Source organism: Littorina saxatilis, linkage group LG7, assembly GCF_037325665.1.
Source record: "Littorina saxatilis isolate snail1 linkage group LG7, US_GU_Lsax_2.0, whole genome shotgun sequence".
In the NCBI taxonomy this organism is placed as follows: domain Eukaryota; kingdom Metazoa; phylum Mollusca; class Gastropoda; order Littorinimorpha; family Littorinidae; genus Littorina; species Littorina saxatilis.
Window position 1 is genome coordinate 28,857,358 of NC_090251.1, and position 13,939 is coordinate 28,871,296.

Here is a 13,939-nt window from a genome sequence, read left to right on the forward strand (position 1 = left end):
GTGTGTGTGTTAGTGTGTGTGTGTGTGTGTTAGTGTGTGTGCGTGTGTGTGTGTGTTTTAGTGTGTGTGTGTGCGTGTATGCTTTGCTTTTTGCTTTCATTTCAATTTTGTTCGTCTTTACAAGGAAAACGTGGCCAAAACGTTGAATGTCTCAAGAAGCAAGATCAACGTCCGTACCAAGCGAGTGGGTATGTGTTAGTCTTTCGTTGTTTTATTGGTTGACCTAAATCTCTGCGATAGAATATCTGGTTTTATGGTATAAAATCAAATATGGATTAATCATTGAAGTTTGTTGATTTGATAATAATTATGATTACAAATTTAAACAGAAAAGTAAAATTGATGAAAGGAAACAAGCTATCCTGTCGGGACCGATATGCGTCAAAAATCTTTCTTGAGTTTGTGTTTTTCTGTTCACCAGGATCGCCTATATGTGACACGGAATAAATCGCATGTCACCTTTGCATGATTTTCATATTTTTATATTTTCATAAAGAGTGTTTTATGCTCTATCCAGTGGTGAAAACTGTTTTAGAAAAGAGCGAAAACTTTTCGAGTTATAAGCCTGTGACTAAGGTGACCCTCACACTGTTACCACAGTCCCCCCGGACTTTATATTAAGCCTAGCGCAGAACCGCACGAGGTGACATGCGACTCATTCCGTGGTGGAGGGTCACATATACTCGTAGTACTTGGTTGTTCTTTATACAACTTAATCTTTTTTATCTTTGTTCATCTCACCACAATAACTTAGTTGTTTAGATTACAACTTAATCAATATCTACATTTATACCGTTCGTCTTCACACTGCATGACGCTCAATTTATTCATTCTTCTTTCAGTATTGTACTTAAACACTCCACGGGGCTATGTTCTCCCTCTTCTCTGTCTGTCTGTCTGTCTGCCTGTCTTATCTTCTCTCTCTCTCATCCTCTATCTTTCAACATCTCTATCTCACCCTATCTATCTCTCTCTCACACACTCTCCCCCTCTTTCTCTCTCTCTCTCTCTCTCTCTCTCTCTCACACTCTCTCACTCTCTCTCCCTCCCTCTCTCACACTCTCTCTCACTCTCTCTCCCTCCCTCTCCCTCTCTCTCCCCTCCCTCTCCCTCCCTCTCCCACTCCGTCTCACTCTCTCTCTCTCCTGAGTAAGCCAAAACTTGCTAAAATATATGCACGTCTTCAACCTACAGTAACCAGTAAACACATGTGAAGAATATCGGTTTCTACATTTATCTGAAACAAAATTGTTGCTTTAAATTCTTATTCTGTTATTTCATGTGTTTTTCCAGGAGGTGCTTTTGGCGGCAAGCAGGCTAGAGTGTACGTCATCATACTGCCCATGGTAGTTGCCGCACACAAGTAAGATAAAAAATTATTTAGATATTTTGTTATATTAACTATTCACTTGTAGACTTTGTTGCAAAATGTTTTCATAGAATCTGGGAGGCTAAATCGAATTGCTAAAACTCTAAAAATAGTAATTGAAAAAAAAGGTTCTTGAGATGAAGGGTTGATGTTTTGTTGTGTTAAATAAGTTTGTATTTATGCAACATGTGTGCCTATTTACGATCGTGAGAATAGTGGGGAAATATTTACGTATAGCATGCACATGATTTTCTTATTTAGTTTGTGTGTTTCAAATAATGTCACATTTGGATTGATGATGATGATGATGATGATGATGATGATGATGATGATGATGATGATAATGATGTAGATAATGATGATGATGATGATGATGATGATGCTGATGATGATGATGATGATGATGGTCTTCTGTCATCAGACTGAAGAGGGCAGTACGATGTCAACTGGACCGTAATGAAGATATGATGATGACAGCCACAAGACATCCTATGCTCGGCCAGTACAAGGTCAGTTCATCTGTCTGCCTGTTCACTTCCCTGTCTGTCTGTCTGTCTACCTGTCGCATTTTCTTCTCTCTCTCTCTCATCCTCTCTCTTTCAACATCTCTATCTCATCCTCTCTCTCTCTCTCTCTCTCTCTCTCTCTCTCTCTCTCTCTCTCTCTCTCTCTCTCTCTCTCTCTCTCTCTCTCTCTCTCTCTCTCTCTCTCTATCAGCTTAACCCTATAGACTGCATCTGAACCTGGCTTTCATAACATTACGCGTTGTATGTTTCACAGGTCGGCTTCAACTCAGACGGCAAAGTCCAGGTTCTGGACGTGAACATGTACCTCAACGCCGGGATCACTTCAGAAACCAGCAACGGGGTGAGGTTTGCTGTTGGAATGACCGCAGGGCGATGTGGAGTTCTTCTCAGTTTTGCACAGGGAACGCATTCGTGATCAATATAAAGCTATCTTTATACAATTAACTACCAAACACTGACACTTTTTGTTATTTGCATCTTGCGATGGGAACCTAGACTTCCATGCAGGCTCTCTTTTCAGGAGATGCCGCTGTGTTTTAAAACCGAGGAAAAAAAAGCCCAACCGACCTCGACAAAACACTCTCACACGAGATCGTTACAATACACGCAAACATATTTGACCGCTGATACGGAACAAAGTTGAAGTCCTTTTTTTTTCCAGCTGCCGCCATCTTCCTACATCTACAACAGCAGATCGAATTATTTTGTGAAATAGATACGTCATGGTTGGTACGTCATGGTTAACACTGATTTTTAACGTTTTTGTGTATTCCTCCGCTTTGTATATAGTCGGGTTTAGCCTCATTTTACACGTTCAATTTGTTCAGGTGATGGAAAAAGCCATGTTTAACACCGATAACTGTTACAACATCCCTAACCTGAGCACCGGCGGTGAACTGTGCAAAACCAACCTCCCCTCAAACACGGCTTTTCGTGGTTTCGGTGGTCCTCAGGCCATGGTGGTGGCCGAGACTTGGATCAACCACGTGGCCTCTTTTCTCAAGATGGCGCCTGAAAAGGTTGGTCATTGCTTTGTTGTCTTTCTTGTCGATTTCGTGTTCATCGATGCTATTCTCTTGGTTGTTAGTCATTTACAACATCGTCGTAAACTTCGTCGTTGTTGTCATCCTTTTTCGACGTTGAATCCTTAATGATTCGATCTTAAGAATACACGTTTACGTATTACAAGTTCAATGTATATCGACTTGCTCGGCTGTAGCACCATTGGTAGAGTTTTGTGTGGTTTGGCGCAGGAGATAAGTATCGCTGAAGTTTCAAACAATTTGCTATTGTTCATGCTATCAAATCATGCGTTTATTTCTTGTTTTGCTCGTTTCTTTTCCTTTTCCTCTCGGTTGTCCCTTCTTTTCAATATTATTCGCAAAACATTATTCTGTGCTCTTGCCTAACTTTGAATGAAGGCATATCAAGTAATACAACTTCACTCACATTTTTTCATCGAGTATACTTCTACAGAATATGCCTTTCGAACCTTGATTATAAGTAAAGCACTAGAAGAACCCTATGTTTATCAGGTCCGGGAGATCAACTTCTACAAAGAAGGGGACCTAACGCACTATAACCAGAAGCTTGATCACGTGACTCTACAGGGCTGCTGGGAGGAATGCATGGAAAGAAGTGATTTCAGCACAAGGCGCCGGGAGGTTGACAAATTCAACAGGTAAAGGTTTTACACACAAAAAGAGGTGAAAGTAAGGCCAAAAAAAAAAAAATTCTGTTTCTGGTAACATGGCTAAAAAAAATAGGGTCGGTAGGTCGGGATTTTTATTTTATTTTTTTTAATTTTTTTTTTTTACCCCAAATGTAGACCAATAAAACTAACTTTAAAAATCGCGCAAAGAGACTGGATTCACTTTACATAGAGACAAGACACTCAACACATTTACAAATCGTCAGCGGACTTTCGTTTTCACACGTTTTTGTTGTTCATTTTCTCACCCTGTCCTTTACCACCAAAAAAAACAAAAACATTTTTGAGTTTGGAAAAAAAAAGTCTAGGGTCGGCGCCGAAATTTAGGGTCGGTCGGGTGACCAGAAACAGACAAAAAAAATTTTATGGCCTAAGCCATGTTCATGCCGCTGGGAAGCCAGATGTTATGGAGATCTCAACTTCTCCGAAGGGCGGTACGTGTCCGTCCTCTCGCCTTCGCGGCCTTCACCTTCCATTGCACTGCAATAATAGGGTCAGGCATCCATTTTCAGCTTGGTCGACTGGAGAGCGCTCGGACAAAGTGTGTATTTGTTACTGCCTTGTGTGGGGATCGAACCCCACTCGCCGGTGTGACGCCGTCATCTTGGCCCTGCTGTCATATTACCCCCTCGATTTATACTCGAGATTGAAATGTTGTTTCCTGGTAAAATTAATGAAGTGAACTTATTTAAGGACGAAAGGCATGTCAGTTTCTTGCATGTGAAGAAAATTGGTGATGAAATTTAATAGATTTCACCCAAAAAATAGATTTCTTCGAAAACGTGTACCGAGTGGTTACGTCCCTTGAATGAGAAGGGAAACATTTTAGGATAAATCAAATTTCTAAGTTAAATACAAAAACTTGGTTGGACACATTTGGCCCCATGAATGTAAGGTACCCAAGGTCGCTCATCAGTACTATCGAAGGGTGTTTTTTCGTTCAGTGTGGAGTTTATCGTCGTTTGTCTTTTTCTGTAAAATGTATTTTCTGGTGCTTTTGTTACTGCTTTTCGTCATACTTTGTTTAACCTATGGTTCACCTCTTTACGCTTGTCTGTTTTACTGGTAGGGAATTCACAAGCTTGTTGTTTCTTTTTGAAGTGAGCAATCACCACACACATAAACAGAGACACTAAATACATTTCCAAACCCCAGACATGCTCAACATAACCTGCTAAACAAGTATAATAAATATATCTTGATGTACATTAATTAGAAGAACAAGCACATTTTTTCTGTACTTTGTAATAATATGCTATTTGTGGAAAAGAGAAAAAAAGAAAAAAAGATCAACGAGGCCGAGAATCGAAATAATATGACGGCGGGGTCAAGATGACGGCGTTACGCCGGCATGATAAGCACAATCTCTAATAATTGTCTAATAATGTTCCGGGTTTCAACGGGTAAACTAAGGCAAAATTGGTGTAGGAATTGTTCCGTTTGATCCATTCTCAAGCATGTTTAATAGATTCAAGACTTGTTTTAATCTTTGGACAAGTGACCTTACACACACTTTTGTTACAAATTCATCGGTTCTAAAAATTCGCTTCGACTCGACTCGCAGCGTTCTGTTTTCAAAAGTGTTAAGGATTTCTCCCTATTTCGCCGTAATATTCAGAGAAAAAAAAAATTGACATACAATTTTTGGGACAAAATAAAGCACATGTTGGGACCAGTCTGTGAATATCAAAATCATAATGATAATCCCCAAGCCTTCGTTCATCAGTAACCCTTGTGAATAATAATTGACTTTGGGAAATTCAAAAATGTTATGAGAAAGACATTTTCATTAAAAAAAAAAACACGACTTAATTTTTATGTTCACAATCTACATTACATTGGTCTTTTACAGACTCTATACCCTATTTAATAATTATCCATTTAGGTTTTGCAAAAATGGTCTATTTTCAGAGAAAATCGGTGGCGGAAGCGGGGTCTTTCTGTTGTTCCGACCAAGTATGGGATGGCCTTCACCGCGGTCTTCTTAAATCAGGTTTTAATCAATTGATTCTCTTACTCGTCTTTAGAAGCACGGAGGCGACCAAAAGTTCTCTGTAATTTTGAATTTATTTTTTATTAGCCATCATGTTCGTTTTTATGCCTGTGTAGAAAACAGCTAAGGCAATCAAAATATAAGTTGCAGTTGTACTACTTTTTCATTATCTAAAATCTGTAGTTGGATTTATCGCATATGGGCGCGCTTGTTTTCTTAATGACACATGCAGTTTTATAGATTCAACGGTAAAATTACAATGCAAAAGCATGCCTTCCCTGGAAAGAGGACAGGGAGTCTCTAAGACAAGGACTGACTGTTTGCGGTTGGTTGACCTTGAAATGACAGTCAAATCGCATTTTTAATTTCGCCAAAAATATCAGAAAATCATGTTTTAAAAAAGGACGAGTCTTACAATGGAGATACATTTACAGACAGTATGAACAGACTATAAGAATACATAATAGTTTATCGCCCAAGGTTGGGAATATGCCCTGACATTGTGGTTAAGAAAGCAGGGCTTCGTTTTCTTGCGGATTGTTAACACTAGCAGAAAGTTTCACGCATTTGAATGGTTTCAAACTGTTGATAAAAGTGTGTTCTTGTGGACCAATTCAACAGTTTTTTGATGAATCCACTCGGACAACTCTTCGCACGCAGCTCCGCGCATTTTCGTGGCCAGGCAACCCGACAGCTGCCCTTAGAGAACATTTAAAAACAAAAAAAAGGGGGGGGTCTTATCAATGGGTTTCCCCAGTACATCAACATCTTAACAAAAAGAGATTTCTTGCAACTCTTGAATTATGTTCACGTCCAAGATGCCGTAAACGTTATATTGACCAACCGAAGCAACAACGGAGTACTCATTAATCTTGGTGATATAATTATGGATATGCGACTTTGTACAGATCTACCATTACCCGTTCTTAGCCATGCTCGGTGACCTACATAATGCTTATATGTAGCAAAAAGGAAGCCACAGTCTAGTTAAGGGCAGAATATACCTGCGCAGTTTCAGCGGCACAGACAACGCACTGCATATTATTATTGATGCTGCGATAGGGATTATGACGAGTACTTGGCCTGTTTTCCTTTCACGCAACGTGTGGCGGGCTGGGATAATCTGCAGTGCGTCGTCTGTCCTGCTGAAGTTACATAGGTGAGCACCAGGCCTTAACAGTTCACCAAGGAGTGTAAATGTGTTGTTTCTAGGGCGGTGCTCTTGTCAACATCTACTCTGACGGGTCAGTGCTGGTTTCATTCGGCGGAGTGGAAATGGGCCAGGGGTTGAACACTAAGATGATTCAGGTGAGCAGACTGAATGACGGGCAGATGGAGGAGACGATTATCCTTGGCATTCGATGTCATTAATCCAACAAATAAGGGCCAAAACAACTTCCCCTTATTTGCAGTTTTTGGACTATAAAAATAAGCCAAAACAATTGTGAAGTACATTTGCAGTTTGTGGAACACAAATGTGTGCCCTTATTTGTTGGATTAATGACATCGAATGACAAGGATAGCCGATGGAGGGACGGAAGAACGAGAGAAACAGAGAGAGAAAGAGGGGGGATGAGAGAGGGAGAGAGAGAGAGGGAGGGAGGGAGAGAGAGAGAGGAGAGATGGATGATAATTAGTTTTAACGTCCTCTTAGAACCAATTGGCCTATCTTGGGACAGGTAGAGTTGATATGCTTTATGGGGGGACAGGACACTGGACAGACATGCAAACAGAGAACACATATGATCGTGTTATAGATCTGGAAGTCTGTTGTTGCGATATTTCAAAATGGGGATGGAAGTACAGATTCTGTTGGGGTTGTTGCCATAGTGTACGCGAAATATAGTTGAAGTGGAGCGGTTTTGTAGGCTTATTTGCTTTTTATTTATGTAAAATATTTTTTAGACTTTTGGATAATGCCAAAATAATGTAATAAAGAACTGGCTGAATAAGTAAATAAATACAAACGAGAGAGAGGGAGAAAGACAGAGAGATATAGAGAGAGAGAGAAAGATTAAGAGATAGGGATAGGAAGAGAAAGTGTGTGAGAGGGAAGAATAGGGACAGAAAGAGAGAGATAGAGCGTTTGTTTTTCTTTGCTCGAGTGTTTTTACGTGTGTGACTGTTTCTAAGCTTACCCCACCGGGGGATACCACACATACAAAAAGCTGTCTTTTGCTGTAAACAGATTGCAAGTCGTCTCCTGAGGGTGCCCACCTCGAAGATTAGCATCACTGAAACCAGCACAGACATCGTTCCCAACAGTTCGATCACCGCTGCCAGCATGTCCTCTGATATCTACGGCGAGGCTGTGAAGGTTCGTGTCATTTTTTTCTTAATTAGTTCATCCGTGGAAAGGTGACAAAAAATTCCAGATTCCATTCTTGAAGGTGAAAAATGATTATAGAAATGTGCATTTTGCTGAGAGTAAGTCTGCTGACACATATTCGTGGTTGTATTGTTCTGGAGGGAAGAACGTTAAACGTCCGTTTGGTTCAGAGACAGACGAACAGTTTTATTGTCCAGATATAATATAATTCCAGTTATTTTCTTCCATTGTAATTAACATTAGTATAGAACAACCGATAACTGGAACGCTGAGATTATGCAAAATGTCTTGCCAGCAATTTTTTCGAAATAATTTACGACCCCTGTTCCAGTAAGTCGAGCATATAAGTTACAGGATTGTGGATATTGCATGGGTGCAACCTGGAAAATTCCAAAAACCGGCAAAAGTTGGGGTCCAGCTTTTTTAGTATTTAAAATGCCAAAAAAAAACCTCTCCTGGAACAAAAACATCGGCAGCCGATGAAACCAAAAACCGGCTGCCGGCATGATATTGTTTTCGTTTGTTTTTTTTGTTTTGTTTTTTTTTGGTGGGGGGGGGTGCTGAAACGGCACACAAAACATGGTTACAATGGGAACAAGTAGACATACTCCTTAGAATCGCTCGAAGATACCTCTGGGTTATGTTTTGACTTGTTGCTATGTGCACGTGAAGGAAGCGTGCGAGACGCTACGCACAAGACTTGACGTACACCAGAAGACGCGTGATGACGTCACTCTGAGCTGGGAAGAACTGGTCCAATCCGCCTACAAGGCCCGCGTGAACCTATCTGCTTCGGGATTCCATATGTAAGGATTTCTGTTTTTATGTATGTATAGGGGGGGATTACTTTGTGTGTGTGTGTGTGTGTGTGTGCGCGCGCGCCTGTGTGTGTGTTTGTGTGTGTTTGTGTGTTTGTGTGTGTGTGTGTGTGTGTGTGTGTGTGTGTGTGCATGAGTGCGTTCACATGCGCGTGCGTGCATGCTTGCGTGCATATGTGCTTGTATGCTTGGGTGCGAATGTGTGTTTAATGAATGAGAAGGGGTGAGAGTATTCCGTTGCTGCCACCCTCAATATTTCCTGTGTACGGAATGTAAACTGTATTAAGCCTCCTTAGTCTGTTAATGATTTTGTGAAAGGCATTTGTAATTCACAACTTGCCGTCTACTTTAAGCAAACCTGCCTTGACCGTTCTTCTTTGTTTTAGACAAATCTGACAGTTTGTCATCATGAGAAGGGATGCAGACACAAGCAACACTGAAACAGACCTTATTTTTCAAGTGTGCGTTAAAATAGCCAGTAACAAAGTACAGTAAGTGTGTTCTGCAGCGTTCCGGATCTTGGCTACGACTTCCAGACAAACCAGGGACGAGTGTTCTCTTACTTCTGTTTCGGTGCCGCGTGCTCTGAAGTGGAGATTGACTGCCTTACTGGCGAGCACAAGGTGGGGAATAGTGGGGATTGGCTGCCTTACTGGCGAGCACAAGGTGGGGATTGACTGCCTTACTGGCGAGCACAAGGTGGGGAATAGTGGGGATTGGCTGCCTTACTGGCGAGCACAAGGTGGGGATTGACTGCCTTACTGGCGAGCACAAGGTGGGGATTGACTGCCTTACTGGCGAGCACAAGGTGGGGAATAGTGGAGATTGACTGCCTTACTGGCGAGCACAAGGTGGGGAATGACTGCCTTACTGGCGAGCACAAGGTGGGGAATAGTGGAGATTGACTGCCTTACTGGCGAGCACAAGGTGGGGATTGACTGCCTTTCTGGCGAGCACAAGGTGGGGAATAGGAGTAGGAAAGGGATAGTGGTGGTGCTGGTGACGATGAGGACGATAATGAGAAGGAGGAATTGACAGTCGTTGTGGTGGTGATTGAAATTATGATGACGACGACGATGACGACGACGATGATGGTGATGATGATGATGATGATGATGATGATGATGATTGTAGCGTCAACGACGATGATGACTACTGCTGCTCATGATGACGACGACGATGATGATGATGATGATGATGATTGTAGCGTCAACGACGATGATGACTACTGCTGCTGCTGCTCATGATGACGATGATGATGACGACGACGATGATGATGATGATGATGATGATGATGATGATGATGATGATGATGATGATGACGATGATGATGACGACGACGATGATGACTGCTGCTGCTGCTGCTCCTGATGACGACGACGACGATGATGATGATCATGGTGATGATCATGATCATGTTCATGATGATGATCATGACTACTATGATGATAGTAGCGTCGACGAAGATGATAATAATGGCGATGTAGCTGAAGAGAACGATGCGTATAAAATGATGTTCTGATCACGTGTTAATGAAAATCCAAATCTGAATGTAAATGATATTAAATATAAAGCCAAATATGTGCAGGTGCTGCGATCAGACGTTGTGATGGACGCGGGGAAAAGCCTGAACCCCACACTAGACATCGGACAGGTGGAGGGTGCCTTTGTGCAGGTATGGAGTTAAAAAAACCAAAAGATATCTGTACTCGCCGATAGAAGAACTGCATGTATCGGTGAGTACAGATATCTTTTGATTTTTAACTTTGTTCATCTCACCACAGTCACTTCGTTGTTTAGATTTCAGGTATGGAGTGGTATATATATATATATATATAGGGAGTATAATCCATAATACATACCAGACTTACATTTATTACAATACGATAAAATGACCAATTTATTTAAAACACACACATGATGAATGTTAATATGAAACTATACAGAAAAAAAATGCAATATAACAACAGTGCATCTAAAGTTGTGGAAAGTTGGCTGTAAGTTGGCAATGTGAATAGTACTTTAGTCAAACTATTGCATCCGGTTCATCAAGCATAGCGGCATAGATGTTTTGAGCCTTGTTGGGCTGCGGATTAACTGGTGAGGTTGATATGTTACCAGGATGGGAAAGCGAATTCCTAACAACAATAAACATTTGTTTCTCTCAGGGATACGGTATGATGATGCTGGAGCAGTACAAAGTACGTCCCGATGGCACGCTGCTGACTCGAGGCCCGGGCACCTACAAGGTGCCCACCCTGGGCACGGTGCCCGAGGTCTTCAATGTGTCCTTGCTGAGACATGCCCGCAACCCCAGGGCCGTTTACTCCTCCAAGGTGAGTGTATCTTCTTTCAGTCAAGCGTATACGTTATTTAATATGAAATGAAATGAAATGTGCAAAGAAAACCGAAACAAAAAACAAGAAAGGTATGTTGTTGGAACGTTTTAATTTATGACAAAACAAAACTTTATACTGACTGCACTTCTACTCCGTGCTCTTTTTACCGGACAGACAAACACTTGACTTATGAGACACATAATGAACTTACCCCAACATTTCCCAAGAGCCCGGCTGGCAAGACGCTGGCGAGACAATGACGATCCGTAACTGGCTTTACAGACTTGAACCTATAGTTGCATGTCCACCAATTCGATTCAGTTAAGAAAAACAATGTTTATTTCTACAACTTCGTCCAATCAAATAAAAACGTCATGCAAAGGAAAACAAAACGACACGAGAATGTATTTAAAGTAACTGTGAAGATTTTAAAACAGAAGTGTTGATGTGGGATATTTGGTTTTCGGTATATAACACCGTAAACATTATTTAATGAGGGCCGCCATCTAGTATTGTTCCTTGGGAACCCTGTAAGATAAGTGCTTGTGGCATCGAGGACACTGCTGCAGTATTCTCAATTGAAGAAAGGCTGCGGTTTTAGACGCTTGTCGGATTTTAAAAGTCGTTTTAGCATCATGAAAGTTAGACCTGAGACATTATCCTCCGAAAGCGGCGTATGGCTGCCTAAATGGCGGGGTAAAAACGGCCATACACGTGAAAATCCACTCGTGCAAAAACACGAGTGTAGTGGGAGTTCAGCCCACGAACGCAGAAGAAGAAGAAGAAGACCTGATACATTAAAATCAGTCCATAACATCGACGTCATTCCCAACCTCAGCAGTTTTAGCCGAACACAGATAGACAAGGGATGAGAGACTTCTCCCTTTTATCTACCTACCTTCATACAAGTACAAGTAAGATTTCATGCTAAGAATTTTTCAGAAACCAAAATAACTTTTTTTGTCATGAAAGGCCTGCCACGTATGTGAATTCGATAACAAACCCTTGTCAAATCAAAAGTGTTCTAGAATTCGACCGGTCGTCATACAACGGTTGATGAGAAGTCTTTTGTGTTTTCGTTTTTTTGAGACGAATTAATTGTGCACATGCCGCTATAGTTTCAAGTCTGTAAACCCATTCACAGATCGTCCATGTCTTATGTTCTTCACATTTTCGTCTATTTGATTTAAAAAAAAAAGTAATTTAAAAACACAAACAGCAATGTGTCTGTCTTTTGCAGAACGCCGGAGAGCCGCCCCTGTTCCTGGCCGCGTCAGTGCTGCATGCTGTTCACGATGCTGTGACGTCAGCGAGGCGTGACGCAGGACTGCAAGATATCTACGTCACGCTGAACACACCCGCCACGCCTGATCGCATCCGTCTGGCTTGCAGTGATCGATTCACGCAGCAGGTTAGTTAGACTCGTTCGGTGAACAGAATAGTACAGTTCTAATAACAAACGTCATGCTCACTGCAAATAAAACAAATAAACAAGCGAAGAGAATCAAAAACAAATGAAGTAGAGCACACATTATGAGATACAAGAAACAAAGGGACGTAAGCGCTCTAAATAAATACGATTTTTTTCCAATTTTTTTATTTTTATTGTAAATTTGAAATAAAAGACAAGAACGGTTAATTTTCTTCAACGTTTTCATTTTTTTTAATGGGATGATTCGGCTGTGTTCGTTTTGAAAGTGAGAGCACACACAGATAATTCACAGAATATTGCTGTTTTTCTGTTGTCTGTCTTTTTGTCAACGAGTGTGTGGCACTGGAAAAAGTGTAGAACCTAAGTGTACCTTGCTTACATTCTGCACGCTGATCAATTCTCTGTGGTCCACAGTTCCAGGCGGCGGAGAAGAAAAGCCAGACAGCAAAGGACTGGTACGTGGACCTGTGAAGCCATCATGGCACGTCGGAACAACGCATGCTGTTCGTCGCCTGTTGGATGAAGACGAGCTGCAAGCCCAGCAGTTGAACTGAGCTCCCGCGGGACAAGGCTACCCTGCATTTGCTTAGATGACATCCTCATAATTGTGTACCTGTCTCTTGTGAGATGAATCCTCATCATTACTGTATCTATAGTGCAATGTGTAGTTCATTGATGTGTAAGAGATTGCACTGTAAATAATGTTATGTCATTGTTTTTCCCCCCAACGAGTGTGCAGCGCCCAGTCATAGTAATGGTGGTTTTTTTCTCTAAGTAGCAACGTACCTGATACGTATGGTGGCAGTCAAGAATAACTTACATTCAATTAGACGGTATTCGCAAGATATGTTCTTGTAATGATAATCGCAGGTTAACCTTTTGCTACCCTCTGATATTTATGCTGCTGTTTATTTAAGATACAGATACTATGCGCACAAAATAACCCCAACTATATAGTACGTATAATGCGGAAAACAGCGCTTGCAGGTTTTCTACACAGATGTGATGGGGTGGAGTGGAGAAGGGGGTGCTCAGGCAGGAAGCATTGAATAGAGACGCCAAGTCAGGGGTTGCAGTAACGTGACTTTTATTTTAACGATACCAGAAGGCAATGTAGTTCTTTCCTCAATATACAGCCGCACACAACTCGTCGGAACGTATAACACGATCCCGGTCGAAAGTCACTTCGCTGATATAAAACTAGCTCTAAAACGTTTGTTCAACTGAACACACACACAAAGTCTCTTTAAACAATCCTTGAATCACTCCTTTGCCAAAATACAGTTATAATGGCCCAAACTACACTCCTTGCATTGATTATTACAGAAACACAAACATCGTTCAACTACAACTTGAACATCACAATCCAAGATACGCACACTGACACGTCTTAACACTTCGAAATCACACCGGGTACTCAT

General features: G+C 41.4%; 1 protein-coding gene across 1 annotated transcript in view; it reads left to right on the forward strand.

The window, feature by feature from the left end:
- LOC138971100 (xanthine dehydrogenase/oxidase-like) overlaps positions 1–13,939 on the forward strand; it is a 32,981-nt gene that overhangs the window by 17,721 nt on the left and 1,321 nt on the right. The window contains exons 21-35 of the mRNA XM_070343718.1: positions 125–188; positions 1,294–1,363; positions 1,791–1,878; positions 2,150–2,236; positions 2,724–2,915; positions 3,432–3,577; positions 5,519–5,600; positions 6,813–6,908; positions 7,789–7,917; positions 8,602–8,735; positions 9,256–9,370; positions 10,336–10,422; positions 10,916–11,083; positions 12,327–12,497; positions 12,933–13,939. The exon at positions 12,933–13,939 is cut by the window's right edge and continues 1,321 nt beyond it. Coding sequence (XP_070199819.1) covers positions 125–188; positions 1,294–1,363; positions 1,791–1,878; positions 2,150–2,236; positions 2,724–2,915; positions 3,432–3,577; positions 5,519–5,600; positions 6,813–6,908; positions 7,789–7,917; positions 8,602–8,735; positions 9,256–9,370; positions 10,336–10,422; positions 10,916–11,083; positions 12,327–12,497; positions 12,933–12,989 — 1,686 coding nt within the window. The 3' untranslated portion in view covers positions 12,990–13,939. The remainder of the gene's footprint in view (positions 1–124; positions 189–1,293; positions 1,364–1,790; positions 1,879–2,149; positions 2,237–2,723; positions 2,916–3,431; positions 3,578–5,518; positions 5,601–6,812; positions 6,909–7,788; positions 7,918–8,601; positions 8,736–9,255; positions 9,371–10,335; positions 10,423–10,915; positions 11,084–12,326; positions 12,498–12,932) is intronic.